This window comes from Pimephales promelas, chromosome 24 (assembly GCF_988280905.1).
Source record: "Pimephales promelas chromosome 24, fPimPro1.hap1.1, whole genome shotgun sequence".
Lineage (NCBI taxonomy): Eukaryota > Metazoa > Chordata > Actinopteri > Cypriniformes > Leuciscidae > Pimephales > Pimephales promelas.
Window position 1 is genome coordinate 17,076,302 of NC_142792.1, and position 23,703 is coordinate 17,100,004.

The 23,703-nt window shown below is 34.8% G+C and overlaps 1 protein-coding gene and 1 long non-coding RNA gene across 3 annotated transcripts in view; one reads left to right on the forward strand and one right to left on the reverse strand.

Moving 5' to 3' along the window:
- Positions 1-23,703, reverse strand: part of LOC148965197 (uncharacterized) — a 106,761-nt gene that overhangs the window by 8,392 nt on the left and 74,666 nt on the right. The window lies entirely within an intron of this gene.
- Positions 1-23,703, forward strand: part of sfmbt2 (Scm like with four mbt domains 2) — a 50,227-nt gene that overhangs the window by 1,909 nt on the left and 24,615 nt on the right. Inside the window, exons 2-4 of one of the 2 annotated variants that reach the window (XM_039668550.2) lie at positions 6,320-6,414; positions 7,873-8,113; positions 14,449-14,469. In XM_039668550.2, the coding sequence (XP_039524484.2) occupies positions 6,322-6,414; positions 7,873-8,113; positions 14,449-14,469 (355 nt within the window). In that variant the 5' untranslated portion in view covers positions 6,320-6,321. The remainder of the gene's footprint in view (positions 1-6,319; positions 6,415-7,872; positions 8,114-14,448; positions 14,470-23,703) is intronic. The other variant, XM_039668551.2, reaches the window with a different exon arrangement.

The window sequence follows — 23,703 nt, forward strand, 5'->3', positions numbered from 1 at the left end:
AAGTAGTCTACTTAGCCTACAGGCTATTTATTACAAAATATAGCATAGGATATAGTGGAGGATTTAATAAAAAAATATAGTGGAGGATTTTGGGGTGGCAACGAATATAGACTGAAATTGCTTTGAAAGGTCTCTGGAAGTCATTTGCACGCTATATAATTCGCATAGGCCTACGTCGTGATTATGTAACATGTTAAGGACTGGTAATCCATAATTAAAGCATCGTTAACGCATAAACACTTAGATGTGCAGTCTGTGAGTGAGTTGAGATATGCGATATGTCATAAGGTAACAAGATAGTTTAGCCTCGGGTCGCAAAGATCGGGTGACCGTCCGTTGTGGATTGAATAATGTCATTTACGTTCAGGCCGTTGTGACGTAATGTCATTGGACGTCACGACATGAGCATGAAAACGAATTTGTACCCAATGTTGCTTTCAATTAAAAAAAAATACTCCAATACTAACTTAATTAGACAGAATTACACATTTAAGTAGGTTTGGGGCGAACTTTTGCTAGTTAAACATATTGGCTTGCAGTGCAGGAATTAATGTTTATTTGGATAATACCCTTCATGACGTTTTATAGCGTTATCATCACTTCTCTGAGTAGGCCAACAGCATGAATTTCCCTTTATAAGGTCATAAAGGTGTTTTTACAGAGAATGATGTCACGGGTATTTTTCTTTGTGCGGTAAAGCGTAAATAACTGAAAAACTTGATGTCATCATTATGTTTTTGAGAAGTGATGCCATCATATTTCAGTGGCATATAGCCTGTGGCATCATATTTCAGTGGCATAGAGATGCTTTTTGTAGACTATGCTATTATACAAACTTGTTATCTATTTGACTTATCATTTTTGACATTCACACTCAGTTTCAACTTGATTTTTTCAACTTGACTGAGGAAAATTAAGTGATTGGCTTAGAAATACTTAGCACATTGTGTAAAAATAGAGAAATAAACTAGCTATTTTACTCTCATTTCCACATTTTAAAGACTTGCATTTACTATAAGACCATACCTGCTTGAGTTCCCAACATGCACTGCAGCTTTAATTAGCCTATTATAGATTACTGTTAGTTTTGTTTGCTGCTTTTATGTTGTTGTCACTCTCACTTATGTGCACACTCTTAGAAAAAAAGTATACCCTTTCAAAATATACACCTAGTTTGTACCTAAAGAGTGCATTAAAGGAACAAACTTAAAAAAAAAAAAAAGTAACCTGGTTGCCTTAAAATTTTAAGTTCACTGAAATGGAAAAAAATGAGTTAATACAATGAAGGAAATTAATTTAATCACCAGAAACTCAAAATATTATGTTGTCTGAACTACATAAATTATCGAAGTTGATTTGACAAAAGAAAAAATGTAGTGATTACAAATCATGAAACCTAAGTTTAGTATTTTAGTATTACCTAAATGGTACATATTCAACCTTTTTAAAGTGTTCTGTCCCATTGACAGCTTTTGTATCATTTTGTCTGAGAGTGCAGAGCTCTTTTTTCCCACTCTGCACCATTATTGAAGTTTGTGCTTTAAGTGCTGATGCGTGATTGAATACAGTAATTTATAGATTTCTCAGTCCGTTCACATTATTTCAACTGGGCTATTTCAGGGTTCTTGCCATACGCATTTCCTACATTCCTAATAGCATGGAACTTCCTGGAAAACATTAGGCAAATAATAAGGCACATAGTCAAATCACGAATAAAAGCAATTTGTGCGCTGAGAGCTCAAGTTTTCAAGTTGATGCGTAAAATTATCAGGAGGAAAAAAAAAGTATTAAAACCTGCTAAACTAAACAATGGACAGATGAACCATCAGTTTAACTTAACAATTCCTCTCTCAAAGTTGCACGATTAAAATGGATAATTAAATGCGTCTGAGACTGAAAAAGGCCAGAGCCGTTTATTTTAATAAGAAACGCAGCACTACATTGTGTTCCAATAATCCTTTAATTCTCCCTTCCACAATTGAACAAGTCCTGGATTAGAGCGAGAGGGGGCATCTGGCTCAACATGAGCTATAATCGATAGTACCGCCTGCCTAAAATCTAAAATCTGGATTTATTCGGAAACAGTCCACATCATAGATTATTAGGGTTGATAATTCACTTTAATCCCGCATCTTCAATCCGGAGGTGTCTTTCCACCCACAGGCCCAACTGTGCTGGCTGAACCACAAAGAACCCACACAAATCAAGACATCCAAATGACAGCAGCAATGAATGTATTTGTTCGTCATTTGAAAATTACTCATCGCCGAAAAGAAAAAGCAAACCTACTTTTTGATACTAATAATGTAAATGTTTGCTTATATTTATAATGGTCAGTAGTATATATATATATATATATATATATATATATTGCCCAGTTTATGATAAATTGATGGCATTTCTTTCTGACAGAATTTTGGATGCAGATTCTGGTCAACTGGAACAAAATATTTCCCTCATTTAAGTCAAAATGAATTCTTGTCATGTCAATTTCTTATTCGGTTTTTGTTTTTCTCGACCAGGGTTTGTGCGAAACACCCCCCAAATGTCTCAGAAATGAGTGACAGAACCATAATATTTTTCATCTGCTGTGTTTATAACACAACACACACACACACACACACTCTGTCATCATGGCAAATATTGAGTGAGTCATTTGCAAGGAAGTGGTTTCGGTGTGTTAAAGTGCACTTCTTGTTCATAGTTCCATCTGAAACCAGGGACTTCAATAGAAGAAAAATACATTAGTGTCACAATGTATGCATTATTCATTGCTCTTCACTTCTAAAAATAAAGGTTCCTTAATGGTTCTTTGGAGCACCTTACCTTTTTTTTTCTTATAATAATCAAAGGTGTTCATGAGGTGTGCGAAAAAATCTTACATTATTCTTCAGATCATATTTATTTATTTTTTAAGCAGCATTTTGATCATTTCCAAAAAAATAAATAAATGAATAATCATGGCCATCAGAATATTTTGTTGTGTGGATATCTGAACTTGCAATATATCAAAAGAAAGAAACAGAACCTTTTATCCAAGCGTTTGTTTTTTATCTGGAAAATTCCGTCAATGGCGGGGAAAGAGTTAAGCACCAGTACAGATGGTTTTCTAAAGAACTAGAGAATAAAAAGTTATTTGACATCATAAAACTTTTTTTTTAGTCCCAACTGGAACCTTTATTTTTATTGGGAATTGAATTCGTTAGAATAAATGTAGGCCTAGCATAAGCGAAGCAAAAAAATTTGCTCTGAGAGAGTCTGAGTTAAAATAAATGATAGATGTGTTAAAAGTGTCAAAGTGGCAATATTCAAATCCGGTTCAGTTTTAGAGCCAATAAAAGTAGAGGCAAATGCAATATGCTGTTTTTTTTTTGAAGACTTCAACATGTTTGAAGGATGCAATTATCAGCTTTTCACATACTAGAGATTGTAATGACATCATCAGTGCAGAAGATCCAAACCACAGTCCTTCTTCACACACAGTCCTTCTTTTAGATGATCTAAAATAACTGCAATATTTTCAGATAGTGTATTAGTTTGCTATGCTGTTTTGTTTTAATAATCCAGCATTTCTATAGGTTATAGACAGGATAGAAACTGTATTTAATTTGATGTGAATTAACAATGGAGTGAACAATATGTTAGATTTGATATAGGCTTTGAAACGATTTCACTGTAAAAAATAATCCTGTAAAAAAACAAAAACAAAAAAAACGGTAAACTACTAGCATCTGTGGTTGCCAGCATCATACCATAAAAATACGGTGTGTTACTGTTTTTGAAATTAACAGCCAAATACTGTTTTGTCAGCTACAGTATAAAACTTTAATTTAACAGCTATATGCTCTAACACAAAAACAGTAACACACCATATAGTTACGGTATGATGCTGGCAACCACAGTTGCCAGTAGTTTACCGTGTTTTTTTTTTTTTACAGGATTGTGCTATACAATAATTACTGAGTTAATAATCCAGCATTTCTATAGGCTTTAGTCAGGATAGAAACTGTATTTAATTCGATGTGAATTAACAATGGAGTGAACAATATGTTAGATTTGATATCGGCAGCTGTGGTTGCCAGCATCATACCATAAAAATACGGTGTTTTACTGTTTTTGAAATGAACAGCCAAATACTGTTTTGTCAGCTACAGTATAAAACTTTAATTTAACAGCTATATGCTCTAACACAAAAACAGTAACACACCATATAGTTACGGTATGATGCTGGCAACCACAGTTGCCAGTAGTTTACCGTGTTTTTTTTTTTTTACAGGATTGTGCTATACAATAATTACTGAGTTAATAATCCAGCATTTCTATAGGCTTTAGTTAGGATAGAAACTGTATTTAATTCGATGTGAATTAACAATGGAGTGAACAATATGTTAGATTTGATATCGGCAGCTGTGGTTGCCAGCATCATACCATAAAAATACGGTGTTTTACTGTTTTTGAAATTAACAGACAAATACTGTATTGTCAGCTACAGTTTAAAACTTTAATTTAACAGCTATATGCTCTAACACAAAAACAGTAACACACCGTATAGTTACAGTATGGTGCTGGCAACCACAGTTGCCAGTAGTTTACCGTTTTTTTTACAGGATTGTGCTATACAATAATTACCGAGTTAATAATCCAGCATTTCTATAGGTTATAGTCAGGATAGAAACTGTATTTAATTCGATGTGAATTAACAATGGAGTGAACAATAGGTGCGTTCCATTCGACCGTAAGTGGACTGCGAAGTGGACTTCACAGGGTATTTCGCCATCTTAAGTGAGATTCCAATTCGAAGGGAACAAACATGTTCAGTTCGAAGGGCACTGCAAACGCCATAGGGAATAAGGGAACATCGATACATCTCTTCACAGCAAGTCAGTGAAGTCCACTTCAAATGATAAACCGTGTTCAGGGAGTAGGGAGCAGTGAACACTGCGTAGGGACCCTGTCGAATGGAACGCACCTAATATGTTAGATTTGATATCGGCATCTGTGGTTGCCAGCATCATACCATAAAAATACCGTGTTTTACTGTTTTTGAAATTAACAGCCAAATACTGTTTTGTCAGCTACAGTTTAAAACTTTAATTTAACAGCTATATGCTCTAACACAAAAACAGTAACACACCGTATAGTTACGGTATGGTGCTGGCAACCACGGTTTCCAGTAGTTTACCGTTTTTTTATAGGATTGTTTTGTGCTAATTATCTTGCTAGATATGCTTCACTGCTTTCTAACCTTTGTGGCTAGGCAAGTTAGTATGATATTATGAATGGATGTTTTAGCACATGTTGAGCAATAAAAAGTCCATTTGTTTTGGGGGTAATCATTGTATAAAATAGATCTGGGGTGCGTTTCCCGAAAGCATCGTTAGCCAACTATGGTCGCAAGTTCCGTCATTATCAGCATAGTTCAACGAGTCGGTGTTTCCCGAAACAATCGTTCCAACGAACATTCGCAAACAGCATCGCAAAGTTGTGTGGTTTGAACGACCTGTGGTTAGCGCCATCGCTTCTATATTGCATCACATTTGGACGTAATAATAAGCAAGCTGACATTCAGTACAACTAGAGCCTTTTAATTAGAATACATACAAATGTAATTTACGTCTTTTAGTTTTTCAAAAGATTTAAAGTACCGATTTTGAAGAGTGCGCACGTTGCGAACGTTCTCCACTATGTAAGAACGAGCCAAATATTGAGTCTGGTAACAAAGCAAAATAACTGAGAGCAATTAGAAATAGTCCTCAGATAACATGTCTGTAATTTATATAAAACAATTCTAGCGTTAATTGGAGCTCATTAAAAGTAGTTATTATCCACCACGTGCGAAACCAACGTGGTTGAACGATACTTTGCGACAGTGGGTTTCGGGAAACAGTCGCAACTAGTTAGTTGATTTCTCCGATGATGCACTATGGTAGTGAAGCAGCGAGTTACATCGAGCTGGTGTGAGTGAGTGGAGACGGGGCTACTTTGCATATTCATAGAATCATGTATACTAAATGAAGCAAGGGTGTAGAGTTATAATCCAGATATTTTAAGGCATGACAATTTTTTTTTCAAGGTGATTAAAGATAAAAAATTTTAGGGATAAAATTAATGACTGCAGGGGGACTTTAAGAATAGCATTGGGACGTTTTGGAACACACAATAACACGTGAAATTGAGCTAGTTTGCATTTATGTAATTCGTGTACTTACTTGCATATTATATAAAATGTTTCATCCTATTTCTAGCCATACCATTCCAATACCAGTACCAACTTTAACATGCATGCATATACAAACACTCTTTCTCTGTCTCCTAACAGGCATGGATTGTGCAGAGGAGGAGGTGGATTTTAACTGGGAGGAGTACCTCGAAGAGACTGGAGCCACTGCTGCACCTCACACTTCATTCAGACATGTGAGAACACACAATATATTTCTTTATTGAACCAAATATGCTGCTGCATATTTAAACTAAATGTAGTAATAAAATCTAGTGGGTTTGACATTGTGACGTTATATAGGCTAAATAAGATGTGCATTGTATAGTCAGAGATTGAGAGATTGCAATGAATTGAGATGAGTGACAGCTTAGTGATTAAAGGGAGCGCTTTTATGCACGCTTTTCCAGGCGATAATCCGTTCAGAATCTGAAGAAAATTGCATTAGTTATTGCACAAGCCAAATCATGTTTGCCTGTTGAAATTATAGTGGTTTGTGAATGTGAACATAACTACTTTAATAACAAGAGAGCTATTTCATGAAATTCTGTTTAAGTATGTTTTTATAGACTGTATATATATAGTGGTCAACATTTTAAAGGAGTAGTTCACTTTAAAAAAAAAAAAACATTTGCTGATAATTTACTCACCCCCATGTCATCCAAGATGTCCATGTCTTTCTTTCTTCAGTCGAAAAGAATTTAAGGTTTTTGATGAAAATATTCCAGGATTTTTCTCCGTATAATGGACTTCAATGGGAACCAAACGGTTCAAGGTCCAAAAGACAGTTTCAGTGCAAACTGCAAACTGTTCAAAGGGCTTTAAACGATTCCAGACGGTGAATCAAGCGAAATGATTATTCATTTAAAATGAACAAATCTTTTCCAGAGTCAACTCGTTCAGTTCAAAAAAAGATTTGTTCATTTTGATGAATGAGTTTGAATAGGAGAGTCACGAACGCGCATAACAGAACAGAGCAAGGCGAGCATTTGAGCTTATAAAACTTAAACTTTGTTATTTTATTTTTTAAATGAGCGATCGTTTCGCTTGATAAGACACTTATTCATCGCCTGGTGTCGTTTAAAGCCCTTTGAACAGTTTGCACTGAAACGGTCGTTTGAACCTTGAACCGTTTGGTTCCCATTGAAGTCCATTATATGGAGAAAAATCCTAGAATGTTTTCATCAAAAACCTTAATTTCTTTTCAACTGAAGAACGACATGGACATCTTGGATGACATGGGGGTTATCAGCAAAAGGTATTTTTAAAAGTGAACTACTCTTTTAAGTGGATCCAGCAAGTTCATGAAAGTTGTCCTAAGAACGGGTATTGTTTAAAATTCATGTACAACTTTAATGCAGGGTTTTGATCCACTTCGAATGTCAACTACTCTATACATGAGCTGACGTGTAACATTCTCTCACGCTACAAATACAACCCAGACAACATGAAATACAGGTTAGATTTGGTGCTGTGTTGGGTTGCTACTTGATGCCAAATTTGAGCCCAGAAGTAAAACCAGTTGAGAATCACACCCATTACAACGGTTATTCGATTTTTTTTTTCTTTTTTACAATTTAAAGCCGTCAATAAGCCCATACTTTTTCATGGAGGAATACTTATTCATAATACCAATTCTGATTGAACCCTCGCAGGTGGAGCTCAGCCTTCAGAGCAGTTTTCAGCCTGGAATGAAGCTTGAAGTAGCTAACAAGGGCAGTCTGGATACATATTGGGTGGCCACCATCATAACCACATGTGGTCAGTTGCTATTGTTACGCTACTGTGGCTATGGAGACGACCGCAAGGCTGATTTCTGGTGTGACGTCATGACAGCCGAACTTCATCCTGTCGGCTGGTGCGCTCAGAACAACAAAACGCTTCAGCCCCCTGAAGGTAAGGCGCAAATGCACTCAAATTCAGAGATACATGTCTATTCAAACACAGATTAAGTTCATTTTAAAGCGGTCCCTCCCGTCTAAACAACAAACATTTAAACACACACACACACACACACACACATGCATTTCTTCTGACTAGAGCGGCCCACCTTGTTTATTCTAACAATCAACCGTAGAAAGGGTTTAAATACTAATAAACGAACAATGCAAAGTTGTATGAAAATACACGCATTGAGATTTCATGTACGGTAGCTTCTGTAACAGCTGGAAAGTCTTTAGGTATAAATGGATTATCTTCTCCCAACGGTTGGATTGATCCTTTGTTATCAATGTTATTCAGTGGACCATATCATTTCTTCATGAACTTTAACCCTGATATCAATGTTCAGGCAAAAACAGCACTGGTAATCAGTCACACTTCTTTATATATTAATCCACCGCTTGCTATTATATGCGTCACTTGCTGCTTTTGGTGAAGTTCTTACTGTAGTCTCGGAAATATAGTTGAATGCTTCACACAATGTTTATTTTGTCATGTTGGTCTAGGTAAAATTGTTTGTTTGCTATAGACCAGGGCTAGCCAATCCTGTTCCTGGAGAGGTTCAGATACAACCCTGATTAAACTCACAAGTGCTTCTGAAGATCTTAATTAGCGGCTTCAGTTGTGTTTGATCAGGGTTGGATCTGAACTCTGCAGGATCTCCAGGAACAGGATTGGGCAACTTTGCTACTGTATTTACAGTCCGTTGCAGGATAGAGGCCCAAATTTAGTTAGAGAAGGGTTAAGATGCGTAAAATGTTCTATTCAAATGGAAACTGGTCAGGTAAATGTTTAGTGGAGAACACATGGACAAGTTACTCATTTGTTGAAGATGTTCACCATCCTGAACAGCAGATTCATTGGAGTAGAATAAAATAGAATTAGAATTAGAAGTGAAATTCTTGGAAATGTCTGTCTGTGGAGTTAATCAAAATAAGTCAAACTCATCAAAATAAGTTAAGCAATTTTCATCACTTTTTATGAGTTGTACAAGATTCACCTAATTTTTTAAGTCAGTTTAATGTAATTTAAGTTGAAGTTACTTAAACATCCAAGTTGATTGTACTTAAACATTTAAATTGAGTTGATTGAACTGGAAAAAGTGAGTTAATACAATGAAGGAGATTGATTTAATCATCATAAGTTATCCGAACTAAATAAATTATTTAATTATTTTATTGATAACAAATCTTGAAAATAGTTTTTACAGTATGGGGGAGAAATTAATTATTAAACTAAAAGTTATTATTTGAATGTTTTCATTTTTAATCGCTATAAATGCAGTTGCTAAAGATGCATATTTTTGATTTTCAACCAAGTAGTAGTAATAATGTAAGAAATAAAAAAAAAACATGTATAACGTTAAATACACTGTAAAAAATATTGTTGGTTTAATTTAAAAAAAAAGTAAGTAACCTGGTTGCCTTAAAATTTTAAGTTGATTGAACTGGAAAAAGTGAGTTAATACAATGAAGGAGAATGATTTAATCTTCAGAAACTTAAAATAATAAGTTATCTGAACTAAATTAATTGTTTAAGTTGATTTGACAAAAGAAAAAATGTGATTTTTACAGTGATAGATTTGGATCAGAACTTTAAAATCGTGATTTTCATGTTTATAGAAGTCATATAAATGAATTATATATATTTATATAAAGTCATTTCTTCCTAGTTTTTGCTCTTTGTTGCGTTTTTGCTCTAAGACGCATTTTCTAAGTAGCACTTCTTTTAACTTGAGCGTTTTTTGGATGCAGTAACATGCACGCAGTGGTCAAAACTTGCCTGTCTAGTGTGTTTACATTGAAAAACAATGGAAAAGTAGAGCAGTGGAATGTAAAAACGTGTTCTGTGTGAATGACCAGCTCAGCTCGTTCTAGAAAATTATTTGCAAAAATCACAAACGAGTGGAAACATTTCCATTGATTGGTCAAAGGTGGGGGAACCTTAACACATGTATAACTGTTCTAAGGCCACAGGCTAGTCATGACCATTTCATTGAGGTACTTTGGTAAAGCGGAACTTTGCCGTTTGCCTACTGCAGATACTACAGATTTATGATGTGTGGTGTTAATAATATACAGTACACAGTGCTCTTAGATGTAATGGATTTTTTTATATCATGTCATTTATATAAACTTGTGGCCTGATCTCTTCCAAGACATCTAAAATCATAATTTGGTGGATTAACTAATGGTTGACAGACTCAATATCTTTATGAACCACCGCACACTCCAGATAACAGGGATTGTAGAGTAATTAGCTAAACTGTTAGTGACTATGAAATCAAAATTTACAATTCTTATTTTTTAAACGTACCATTGCAGTATTTATCATAAATGATTTATCTGTGCACATCGAGCGATATCTTTTTTTTAACTGATGATGTGTTTACCGGCATGAAGGCGGGACAACTTGTCCATCACATGACATCACAACAATCCTCAAAATCAAGTCCCGACTTACTTTTTTTGTTTTGTTCAAAAGCTGTTTCATTCAAATATACGTCACAATACACTGTACAAAAAATAACCCAAGTTTATGAAAAAAAAAAAAACTGGCATCAGTGGTTGCCAGAAATTCACTGCAAAAAATATTTTAATATATTTTAAACTTATAAACATATATTTCATTGAGTGATACAATGTTAATATACCTACTACTAAGTACCAAAGCTGATAATGTCATGTCTTTCTTTCTTCAGTCGAAAAGAAATGAAGGTTTTTGATGAAAACATTCCAGGATTTTCTCCATATAATGGATTTCATTGGGAACCAAACGGTTCAAGGTCCAAATGAGAGTTTCAGTGCAGCTTCAACGGGCTTTAAACGACACCAGACGTTTAACAAGACGTTTACAAAACTTAAATTTTGTATTTATTTTTTTAAATGACCGATTGTTTCACTACATAAGACCCTTATTCATCGCCTGGTGTCGTTTAAAGCCCTTTGAAGCTGCACTGAAACCGTCATTTGGACCTTGAACCGTTTGGTTCCCATTGAAGTCCATTATATGGAGAAAAATCCTGGAATGTTTTCATCAAAAACCTTAATTTATTTTCGACTGAAGAAAGAAAGACATGGACATCTTGGATGACATGGGGGTGAGGAAATTATCAGCAAAAGTTTTTTTTGACACAAAACAGAAATCATGTATAAAAAAAAAAAATAATAATATGTGATGTGTAATGCAGGGATTTCTGGAAATGTCCTTTTACTTATTTTTGATCGTACATTATAAGTCATAGTTTTCACTTCACTGTAAAAAAAAGTTATGACAACTGTTTTTACATTGCTTTAAGTCATCAAAATAAGTCAACTTTCAACTTGTTTTTATGTTATACAATATTCAACTACTTTTTAAAGTCAATTTAATGTAATGACTTAATGACCAAGTTGATTGTCCTTAAAATTAGCAAAAAAAACAACAACAAAAAAAACATATTTGACGGGGTTTTACAGTAAAATTACATATAATGTGCTGTTTTACTTTATTTTTTAAAAAGGGAAAGAAAAAATTATCGCAACCTCTGTTTCATTAATACTTTATACCTATTCTAGAAGAATCTGACAATATCCGTTTCGCTCAAATCAGAAAAGGTTATTTTGGCAGAAAAGGTTGTGAACTATAAAGATAATTGACAGATGCATGCTTGACAGGTCTAACAACAATAACAGACAATGCTGATCCCAGTCATGTTATAATATTACGTTACAACTAACCCTTAAGGCTTGAGGTGTGTGTCAGTAGCACATTCATATTTTCTCTTTCAACCTTATACATTTCATGTACTTGATTGCAAACAGTCATGTGTTACATTCTGTGATTATTGCTAAATCATGTTGAAGGGTTTTTTATTTTTTTGCGATAATAATCAGATGACTGTATATTTTTAGTAGGATGCATATCTTCAACAATGAGAAAATTATGCCATTTTTATTCGATTGCAGTGTTGGATGTTTGTCATTTATATTTCAAATGTATCTGTTTAATACATCCTTCAGTCGTGCATATTAAAACAGTATTCGGTGTTAACTCCTCTATGGAATACAGTATGAATAATGAAAAATTCAACTCTATGGAAAGCATTTGTGGAAGATGCAAGTAGCCATGTTTTCATCCACTTATTTTTATGCACATTTTGCTTGACGGAAAGGACAAAATGCACATAAATTCTAAAAATGCGCATAAGAAAAATGTATGGACTCAACTGATATGGAAAAACTTTTTATCGGATGAGAAAATATGCGCATAAACTACGATGGAAATACAAAAAAGACATTTGACTTTGGAGATGGGATGCATAAATGAACCGACCAGCGGACCCATCTCGCTGCACAGCAAGATAACTTTATCGTTTCACACTCTGAGGCACAGGTCATTTATTATAAACTTTAGTCGCAAATGCTTTATGCAATATTCCAAGTTAAATTCACAACTTTGGATGGAAACCTAGCTTATTACACCACTGAAAATACGTTCATTTTTATGTCAGTTTGATGAAATGAATGTATACGGTTGCAAGAGTGAAAGTATTTGTAGAAATAATTTTCTATCAGCTTTCTATATAGCTTAAATGACTATGTATGCTCAATCTGAAACATTCCTAAAATAGTACAACCTAATGTATATGAAAGTGTCGTAAGCCCTTTTATATTTATTTTTAGCTATTCTTAATGAATATGAATATGCATTTAGGTTTACGTTATGGCCTTTATTTCTTTTTTAGTGTGAAGTTGCTTAAGTTGTCTGTCTGTTTTTCTCTCTCTCAGTGTGTGTGTTTTCAGAAGAAATAGATAAAATCTGTGTTTGCATTTTTAAGATAAGATGAAGTTTGACAAACAAACACAACGTTCACACTCATACTTCAAATATACAGAATCTTTGGTTGAAATATTCTTCAAAATGGAACTAATGTTTAAGAATAAAGAACCTAAAGAATCCATGAAAAGGTTTTACACGTGTTGTTTACTTTCCTGTGTTGATATGTTGAAACAGGAAGTTGGGGCGGGACATACCAAAACACTCCTCCCCCTTTTTTTTTTGTGAGCGTTTACATCACAGCTCTATAAACCACAGATAGACATTTCTTTCCCAACCATCAATTGAAAATTGACTTGCAAAAGGAAATAAATAAATGAAATAATGTATGACAATTAGCATAAGCTGAGATAAACCATAATTTGCTGTTTTATGTCAGGGTCAGATTGTATTGATTCATGACGTATTTATAATTTATAGGGTTAAATTGAAATTTTCTTTGTAGAGATTATTTGATTGGGCATTAATTCTAACATACATATGTTAGCCTATAAGCTAACATGGACTGAATTTTCTGAAATCCTCTGATATCAAACACTTTGCTATATACAGTACGCCAACAGAGAGTATTATGTCCGAATATACAGCATTCGAAAAAAAAAAACAAGCAAAATTATATGATCAATAAGTTGACATGTTTTTACATTACTTTAACTAATCAAAACAAGTTAAGCAATTATCCCAACTCAATTTTTTAAGTCAGTTTCATGTAATTTAAGTTGAAGCTACTTAAACATCCAAGTTAATTATACTTAAGTTTTTTTGTGTGATTTTTGTGATTGAGATTCTGAAATGCGCATTCAATGGACACTTTACCATCCCATGAGGCCACGGGTGAGGATTTATGAATGATGTTGTAAGTCACATGACAGTGACAACAAGGCGAATGTTGTGCATCCGAATTTCATTCACATCACACATTCACACTATACGGAAAGTACGTTTTTAACGGGCGCAAAATAAATTTTAAACCAAATGTTGTGTCTACTTCACAATATGTGATTTCGGAAGTCTTTAAAGTGATTTAGAGGAGGATGTGATATGATAATACATTTGAATCATTCAGTCAGTGAACAACTGCAACATGTATCGCTGTAATTTACATCGTGTGTTTTGATAGGAAAGCAACTGATGATAGAAATAGTTCTTAAGCGTTTAATCAAATGGTTTATGGAAAACTATTGTCCTCATCCACCTTACATTAGCAAAGTTAATTTCAGTGAGTGCCAGAAGACATATGACTAAATGAAATGACTCGTGCAAATGTGAGTAAACCCCATTAATTAGGTTTTATTGTGTGTACAGAAGCTTAATTAAAAAAAAAAAATTTCCATGCGCAGCCAGGAATATTGTTTGTTTAATCATGTTTGATTAGCATCAAAAAAGGTAGTGGTTTGTTTGTACGTGCGCGGGTGTGCATGTTTAGTGTGTATTTGTTGGTCATCTTTTTTTCCTGTCTGTTTATTTCTCAGATAACGTTTACCTCAGAGCAGGTAAGCCGAGCCTCTACTTCTCTCTATCTCTTCTCTCAGACCAAGGGCATAGCTTTGGTTTTAACATTTTCATATATCTAATAAGCAGAAGCATCATGTCTTCACCATATGATGAGTACTTATACTGTACAAGTAAAGGCCTATGTAAATATTTACACACTTACGATTATTTTATTTAAAAATAAATCTGTAAACACAGCTCTTGTTTATATTATACAGTATAATCTAAAAATAAATCTTACATTTGTTATTTAATCATGTGGTTTTATATTTAATCCAAAATTCTGTATATGTGTATGTATGTAGATAGTATGGAAGCTTGTTTCCGCCACTGAATAAAAAATAAATAAATAAATAATTGCACATTTTAATCTCACAATTGCGAGATATGAAGTCAGAATTATGAGATATAAAGTCAGAATTGCGAGATATAAAGTCAGAATTGTGTGATATAAAGTCGCAATTGTGTCTTATAAAGTCAGAATTGCGAGATATAAAGTCAGAATTGCAAGATATAGTCAGAATTGTGTGATATAAAGTCAGAATTGCGAGATATAAAGTCAGAATTGCGAGATATAAAGTCAGAATTGCGAGATATAAAGTCAGAATTGCGTGATATAGTCAGATATGCGAGATATAAAGTCAGAATTGCGGGATATAAAGTCAGAATTGCGAGATATAAAGTCAGAATTGCAAGATATAGTCAGAATTGTGTGATATAAAGTCAGAATTGCGAGATATAAAGTCAGAATTGCGAGATATAAAGTCAGAATTGCGAGATATAAAGTCAGAATTGCGAGATATAAAGTCAGAATTGCGTGATATAGTCAGATATGCGAGATATAAAGTCAGAATTGCGAGATATAAAGTCAGAATTGTGGGATATAAAGTCAGAATTGCGAGATTTAAAGTCAGAATTGCGAGATATAAAGTCAGAATTGCGAGATTTCGCTATTCTGAGAAAAAAAAAACAGAATTGCGACTTTTTATCTCACAATTATGACTTTAGAACACATAATTGCTTGAGTTTATATGTTGAAATTCTGACATCTTTTCTCAGAATTGTGAGATATAAACTCGCAATTGTCAGGCCAATTCTAAGGGGAAAAAATACTAACTTTTTTCCCCTCAGAATAGTTTTATCTCAAAATTCTGACTTTATATCTCGCAATTCTGACTTCATATCTCATAATTCTGAGAAATAATGGCAGAATTGCGAGATGTAAACTCGATTGTGAGAAAAAAAGTCAGATTTTTTTTCTCTTTTTTTATTTTTCATTCTGTGGTGGAAACAAACATTTATAAGATAGGGACTTGTATGTCAATGGTTGTTTAACCCAACTTTGGGTCAAATATGGACAAACACAGCGATTGGGTTAAATTTTGTAATCACATTTTTAACCCAACATTTGGGTTTGTCCATATTTGACCCAAAGTTGAGTTAAAACAACCCAGCATTTTTAGAGTGTATCTTTAAAATAATATAAAAAGGGGTTGTCTAAAACAATGGGGCAGAAATCTACAGTTCCCACAGATTATTTACATTTTACTGTAAATTCTGTCATCATCTACCCACTCTGTGTTTCTTGTGGAATCAAAATGTCAAAGCTGCTCAACAAAAAAAGCATAATGATGACTTGCTTGGTTTGTTAAAAGCAAGATTAGGTCAGAATTGTACAAAACAAAACTGTATAACTATCTATTATTCAGTAGTCTCTTTTAAATGGCTTAAGAATTCAAATTCCTCCAAACCGGTTTGACTTTCTTTCTTCCATGGAACATAAAATGAGAAATTGTGAAAAGTTTTCTTTGATGAACTGACAAAATTTAAGTTTTAATTCACTAAAATTCTTGCCTTTCTATCGCTTTTTGTCATTAGCAAATTTTATTTCTAATTCTTCTTACTTTTCCTTTTTATGATTAGAACTAGATAAGCTATTGTATGACTTCAGAAAATGTGAAAAATGGCACACTGATCACATTGACAACATTTATTATATTCATTATAATTACATGAAAAAGAGTGAGTCGAAATAACTCTCTCTGTGTTCCATGGATGAAAGTCTAGTTCTTCAACTTTACAACTGTACCCAAATCTACACCCATGTATCAAGATGCATGATTGATCTGTCTCTATGTCTATCCCGTTCTGGATCTTTTCATATCTCTTGCCCCATCTTTCTCAGAGTTATTCTTTTTCATTCCTCAAAGATTTTCTGTCTTCCTTCCTTGTTCCTTATGCCTGTTTGTGTCTTCTATGTGTTAGGTGAAGTATGTGCGAGTGTGTGAGAGAGATGTGTGAAGTTCATGGTATAGTGTCAGTGTGAGCTTGTGTATTTGCATGCATTTGTGTAGCCGAGACGCACAAAGTTAAGGCAACCCTGGAGGTCATATGTAAAGTACTCAGCCTGGCATGGTTCACTAGATGCACGCACACGTTTGCATGGATATTATTTTAAACATGTTTTTTTTTCTGTTTCTGTGGCCATGGAGTTAAATGTTTGTGCATTTGTCCATCGGTACACATGATTTTAACAGTTCTGTAGCTGTCGGGGGAGGGGAATCACACTGTAAAAAAAACAATATTTTCAGTATGTTATGACAACGTATGTTTTTACATTGTTTTAACTCAAAATATTACATAAAATTAGGTTTAAAAAGTTATGAAGATTCAACTAAATGTTTTAAGTCCGTTTAATGTAATTTAAGTTGAAATAAGTCGAAAAGTTGATTGTACATCATTTAAGGCAGCAAATTTCTTAACAGTGCATAAAGAGAAAGGTTTAAACCAGAAAATCTGGTTTATAAAAATAAAAATCTATAAAAATAATCTTATAAAAAATCTTATAAAATATTATAAATATTATATTATAAAATTATATTATATATTATAAAATATTATATTATAAAATCTTATAAAAATCTATAAAATTAAAAAATAAAATGAATGTACAGCTACTTATTATAAATAAATAAATCTAAAATTAATTATAGTAAATCCTTGAATGTAGGTAAAATTATAATGTACACTATTAAATATGAATATTCATTATGAGATCTGATTGAAATAAGATTACATTTATTATGCAATTGCAATTGACATAATTTCAACTTCAACTCTTTTTTTTTAAATGCTGGCAAGGAAGAGTTAAATTATGAGTGTTTATTATTATTATTATTATTATTAACTCTGTGTGTTAGCTTATGGCAACCTAAATATGATCTACATGTTAAAATTGGGGGGAAAAAAGCACAATTTTATAACCAGTAATAAATAAAAATATCTCTAAAATAGGCTGATAACCGATTTGGTACCAATATATATTTTGCATTTATAACAGTGTTTAGTATTATTATTATATAAGTTATTATTATTATTTGAATTAACATTTCATATTTTCAGTTATATATATATATATATATATATATATATGTATATATATATATATAAATAATACATATGAGATCAGATGCAAAAGCCTCCAAGTGCCATTTGAAATTTTCTTCTAGAATGATAATTTTTATCAAGCTTGTATATTTAAGTTCAGTAATTTCACTTAAATGACAATTAATAGGTAATCTTCATTGCAATTTAAGTGCAACTTAACTTAAATATACAAGCTTGATAAAAATGATCATTCTAGAAGAAAATTTCAAATGGCACTTAAAGGCTTTTACATCTGAACTCTTCATTTATATATATATATATAGTAATTTTGCTTTTGTCATGTGTGAATAGTTTATGTATATTTTATTTAAATAATTCTATATAGTTGTGTTTGTTTTTTATTTTAAGTTCATACTTCAACTTCATTTATTAAGCAACATTTCTAAAAAAAAATTGCGTTTGTGTAATGTTTATGTGTTGATCAGCTTTATTTCCATTAAAAAGATTTTTAATAGTTTTAGTTAATAACAACACAGAGCGATAAACCACAGTTCTGTTCAAAAATGTAAATACATCTTGTAAAATAAGATTTTATCATGTTTTAATAAAAAGGGATCCTACAATTCATTATTCATACATTTCATAAGACAAATAAGACTTTTTTTATGGCCTATTCTGTTCAAATAATTACATACCATTGGTTCTCCTTTTCTGTTTATCGTCTTTTGTGATGTTGTATGAGTCCTCAGTTTCTCCTGAGTAGCAAAGCTGCCCACTGTTCTTGACAAAAAGCCTCCAGCTCCTGTAAGTTTGTTGGTTTCCCAGCATGCTCTGCACATTTGATTTCTTCCCCACAGTGACTTTATGATGTTGAGATTCAGCTTTGGCACTCAGGACAATTGAAGCACTCATACAGAACTGTTACAAAAGGCTGAAAGCAGTCATTGATTCTCAAGGAAACACCATGATACTAAGAACCAGGCATATGTAAAGTTTTGAAAAAGATTGTTTGTGTAAATGAAACCATTTCATAAAGTAAGTGCACCCTCACTTCTCTTGGTTTCAATTCGACTAGGACGCGACAGCAGTTTCAACTGATTCAAGCCAATTTGTTCATTAAAAGTAATGTTTGCACTTTATTTTAAGTGTACTTACCCAGGAAAGTACTGCATAAAATAAGGTACTTGTGTTAAGGTTATGGTTTAGTGGTATAGGATCAGGGTTAGTACCTCGTTTTTACCCAGTTATTGTTATTACTACAATAAGTACGTGGTATGTTTATGTGGAAAATAACTGTAAAACAAGGTTATATCAAGAACAGATTCTGGACTAATGACAAAAACCCATTCCATTGCCTTGTTTTTTAGGGTTAAACGAAATGTCCATAAACTTAATGGATAATGTCCCGCCAGTTTTTTTTCTTTCTTTTTTTTGTTGTTGTTGTTGGAAGAACCATTAAATAGAACCGAACAATCATAAATATAAAGTAATAATGGAGGAGATGACGAATAGGTTTGATTATCGGATGAGTGTCAACTGATGACTGGCGGGAAACTAAGACAAATAAACACGTGACGGATGATATTCCATGAAAACAGAACTGAGTATATAACATTACCTACCTTTTATTCGTAAATTATGAGAATTTTTGATGTAAAATTTTAGTTTTTTTTTCAAATCGATTTTATGTAAAGTATCCGATATAAGGGAGTATACCCCTCACGTTTTAGCAAACACATTAGTATATCTACTCAAGGGACAATACCATAGAAATGAAACTTGGATAGTAGTCATTGTGCTGCTTGTATAGTACAGTCCTCTGAAAATTACTCAACGTACAGCCATTATTGTCAAAATAGCTGGCAACAAAAGTGAGTGCAAAGCCACGCAAAGCCACGTGTCCTATTCATCATGTTCGTGTTTTTGTCTGCTTGACAGGACCATACAAATTGTTGTATCTTGTATTAGAGCAGTTACAATGTGCGCTTTGAGTACAATTCTCTCTGGATGTTCAACATGGCAAAGACCTCTCTAAGGATTTGTGAATTTGAATTGTTGCTGTCCACAAAGGTGACCTAGGCCATAAGAAGACACCTGAAACACCCTGAAACTGAGTTACAGTTCAGTCCAGGGTAATGCCGCCCACTGCAACAAGTGGGTTTGCATGGCCGTCGTCCCAGAAGGAACGACGCTTCTGAAGCTGGCTCACAAGAAAGCCCGCAAACAGTCCAAGAGCATGAATTACTAGACCATGTCCTGTGGTCAGATGAGACTTAGATAAACTTATTTGGCTCAGACGGTGTCCAGCATGTGTGGCGATGCCCTGATGAGGAGTACCAAGAAAACTGAGTCTTGCCTACAGTTGAGCATGGTGGTGGCAGCATCAAGGTCTGGGGCTGGTACTGGGGAGCTGCGCTTCATTGAGAAACATGAATTCCAATATGTACTGTGACTTTGGCGTCATATAGACCCCTTTTCAGTTGGTAAACGGTGACGTGTTTTTGTGGGCGGAGCTTAGGTGGAGGCAGAACGATCCCTCTGGCCGCTTCAATAACGCTAGTTAGCAAGTATTGTTAGCTTGTTTTTTTAACAATGACTGGAGAAAATCCAATTTTTTCTTAATGTGTAAGGTCACTCAGTGTCCAGGACCGCGATTGTTATTTCCAAAAGTTATCTTTAATGGACGGAACCAGATTGGCCGACCCGTATCCGCCTACACGCTCACTCAACGCATGGACGATCTGACAGGATTAACGTTACGTTACCTCGGTTGAGTGGCCTGACTTCTACATCTACCTTATAGAGAAACCGATCGTAAAGAGAAACTGAGGGCATATAAATCTTTAGATCTTGCGTGTACGATCCGCAGTTCTGCCGAGACCACGACAATGTAAAGAGTGACATAACGGTGTGATTTTAATGATGTGAATATTTTCTAGAAATAAAAAATCCAGACACAGCATATTCATTTTCAATAATTCTTGCACCAAACAACACAACAAGACGACATTTAAAAATAGTTACAATAGTTTAAGCTCCTTATTATGTAGCCGAATCTGTGCTGGTTTGTATTGGCCGCCTCCAGTTTTCACTTTGTTTTGCCTCCAGCTAGCGCCGTGACGTAACTGTGACGTCGGCGCAAGAGGGGTCTATAGGTCACGCCATATGACATTTCGTCGAAATACTACGCACATGGCACCCTTTAGCGTCAATATAACACGCACTGTTATGGGTAGGTTTAGGTCTGGGGTAGGGTCTGCGTCTCATATCGACGTTAAAGGATGCCAGCCACCTGTATGACGCCTTGGGTTCTGCGTGCTATATTGACGATAAAGGGTGCCGAGTAGGTCAGTAGGTCATGTTTTGAAAGACGATGTCCTGTAGCTTTCTGATGTACATAAATAAAAATGAGCGCAATGTCTGAGTATAGTGAGTATATAGAGTATATACGCCCTTGATTGTATATGTACAGTGATGGTCCAGAGGTAGAATTTTTGCCTAGCGTGTCTCGGGACTCGGGAGGTTCGAGGTTCTAATCCGCACTCGTATATAGTTTTTTTTTCCCCCTCATCAAAACATATAATGTTTATCAAGTCAAGTCAAGTCAAGTCACATTTATTTATATAGCGCTTTTCACAATACAGATTGTATCAAAGCAGCTTCACAGTGATAACATGAAAGTAGCACAACACAGATCAACAACATTGCTAAACACTAAATAACCCCAACTGAGCAAGCTCAAAGCAAGCCAAAAGCAAGGCGACAGTGGCAAGGAACCAAACTCCATCAGATTGGATGGAGAAAAAACCTTGGGAGAACCCAGGCTCAGTCGGGGGCCAGTTCTCCTCTGGCTTACATTCATATTGTTTAAATATAAATATTAAATATAAATATTGTTTATGAATCAAACGGCGCCATAACATATCGCAGGCGTTGAGTCGTCTCATCACAGGCGTTGGGGCATCCGAAATCCCCGTGACAGTGGTTATCAGTGGTTACCCCGTTATCAGTGGTTGTATATGTTTTGATGAGGGGGAAAAAATATACGAGAGCGGATTAGAACCCATGAGAAACAGGGACACGTTTATGTGCATTTTGAATTGTGATTTCACCGGAGCGAATCTCCGCAACAGATTGAAGCGCGTTTCCGAGAGAAGACAACGCGTTTCAGTGCTAGATCGCCTGTTATTTAACAAACAAATGAAACGAATGCTGTTAACTGGAAATGTGCTAGAGCCAGACCGATATATCGGCCGATATTAGGCATTTTCCAAAAAATCGGTATCCGCAGTTATAATGGCCGATAAATGAATATTTCAAAAATAAAATAAAGACGTACGAAACTCGCTTGAACCATGTCATGAGTGTTGAGAGTTTGTCCACCAGAGGGCACTCTACACAGTCGTTGACTATACTGACAACCACGTCCAGTTTTGCTGCTGTTAAATAAGCCGAGAGTGAAGCTGAATTAGCTAATAATAGTTACGTTATGTTGTTACAGTGTAGTTGACTGACTGTCCTTTTAACTTTTGACAATGTGACTGAAGTATTTCTTTCATAGCGCGTCGTTTCTGAAATAAAAAATAAAAAATAAATAAAATATCGGCCGATATATCGGAATATCGGATTTTAAAGCCAACAAATATTTGTATCGGTATCGGCTTTCAAAATCCTTTATCGGTCGGGCTCTAATCTGTGCTGCGAGATGTTTCAAGAGTGGTAGGAACAAAATCGACCCTGGCAAAAAGTGGTGGGGACATGTCCCACCCGCCCCCCCCCGTAAATGACGCCTATGAGGGTGCCATGTCCGTAGTATTTCGACGAAATGTCATATGGCGTCACCTATATGACGCCAAAGGATGAGAACGGGCTTGATGCGCTCCCTTCAGAAACTGGGCCGAACGGCTTGAAAACGACCCCAAACACTCCGCCAAGATGACAACTGCCTTGTTGAGGAAGCTGAAGGTGATGGAGTGGCCAAGTATGTCTCCAGATAACACAGTCTCATCCCAAGACGTCATATAACTGACGCTTTTGACCATACGTCAACATCCCTACCCTTAAACGTCGGTTAGATGACGATCCTGGGGTGTCATCCAACTGACGCTTTACCTTTAACGTCAGTTAGGTGATTCGATAACGTCATCTAACCGACGTTTAAAGGCGAATGTTGACGTATGGTCAAAAGCATCAGTTGTATGACGTCTTGGGATGAGACTGTGCTGCTCCAGACCTGAACCCTATTGAGCACTTGTGGGGCGTCCTCAAGCAGAAGGTGGAGAGGCGTCATGTGTCTAACAGCCAGCAGCTCCATGATGTCATTATGGAGGAGTGGAAGAGGATCCCAGCAACAACCTGTGCAGCTCTGGTGAATGCCATGCCCAGGGGGATTAAGGCAGTGCTAGATAACAGTGGTGCTCACACTAAATATTGACACTTTGAACACAATTTGGACATGTTCACTTAGGGTGTATTCACTTTCGCTGCCAGCTATTTTGACAAAAATGGCTGTACGGTAAATCATTTTCAGAAGACAGTAAATACTATATCCTGCTATACAAACAGCACAATGACTAGTCTAAAACATATCCGAGTTTCATTTCCTTGAGTAGATATACTAAAAATGTTTGCTAAAATGTGACTCACTTTTTAGGATTATACACACATACAAACAATGGTAACAATAAGGTTCATTAGTTAACTACCTTTGTTAACATGAACTAAGAATGAACTGTACTTCTACAGCATTTATTAATCTTAGTTCATATTAATTTCCGCATTTAATAATACATCATTAAAATCAGAGGTTGAATTGGTTAACATTATTTAATGAAATGTGAACTAAT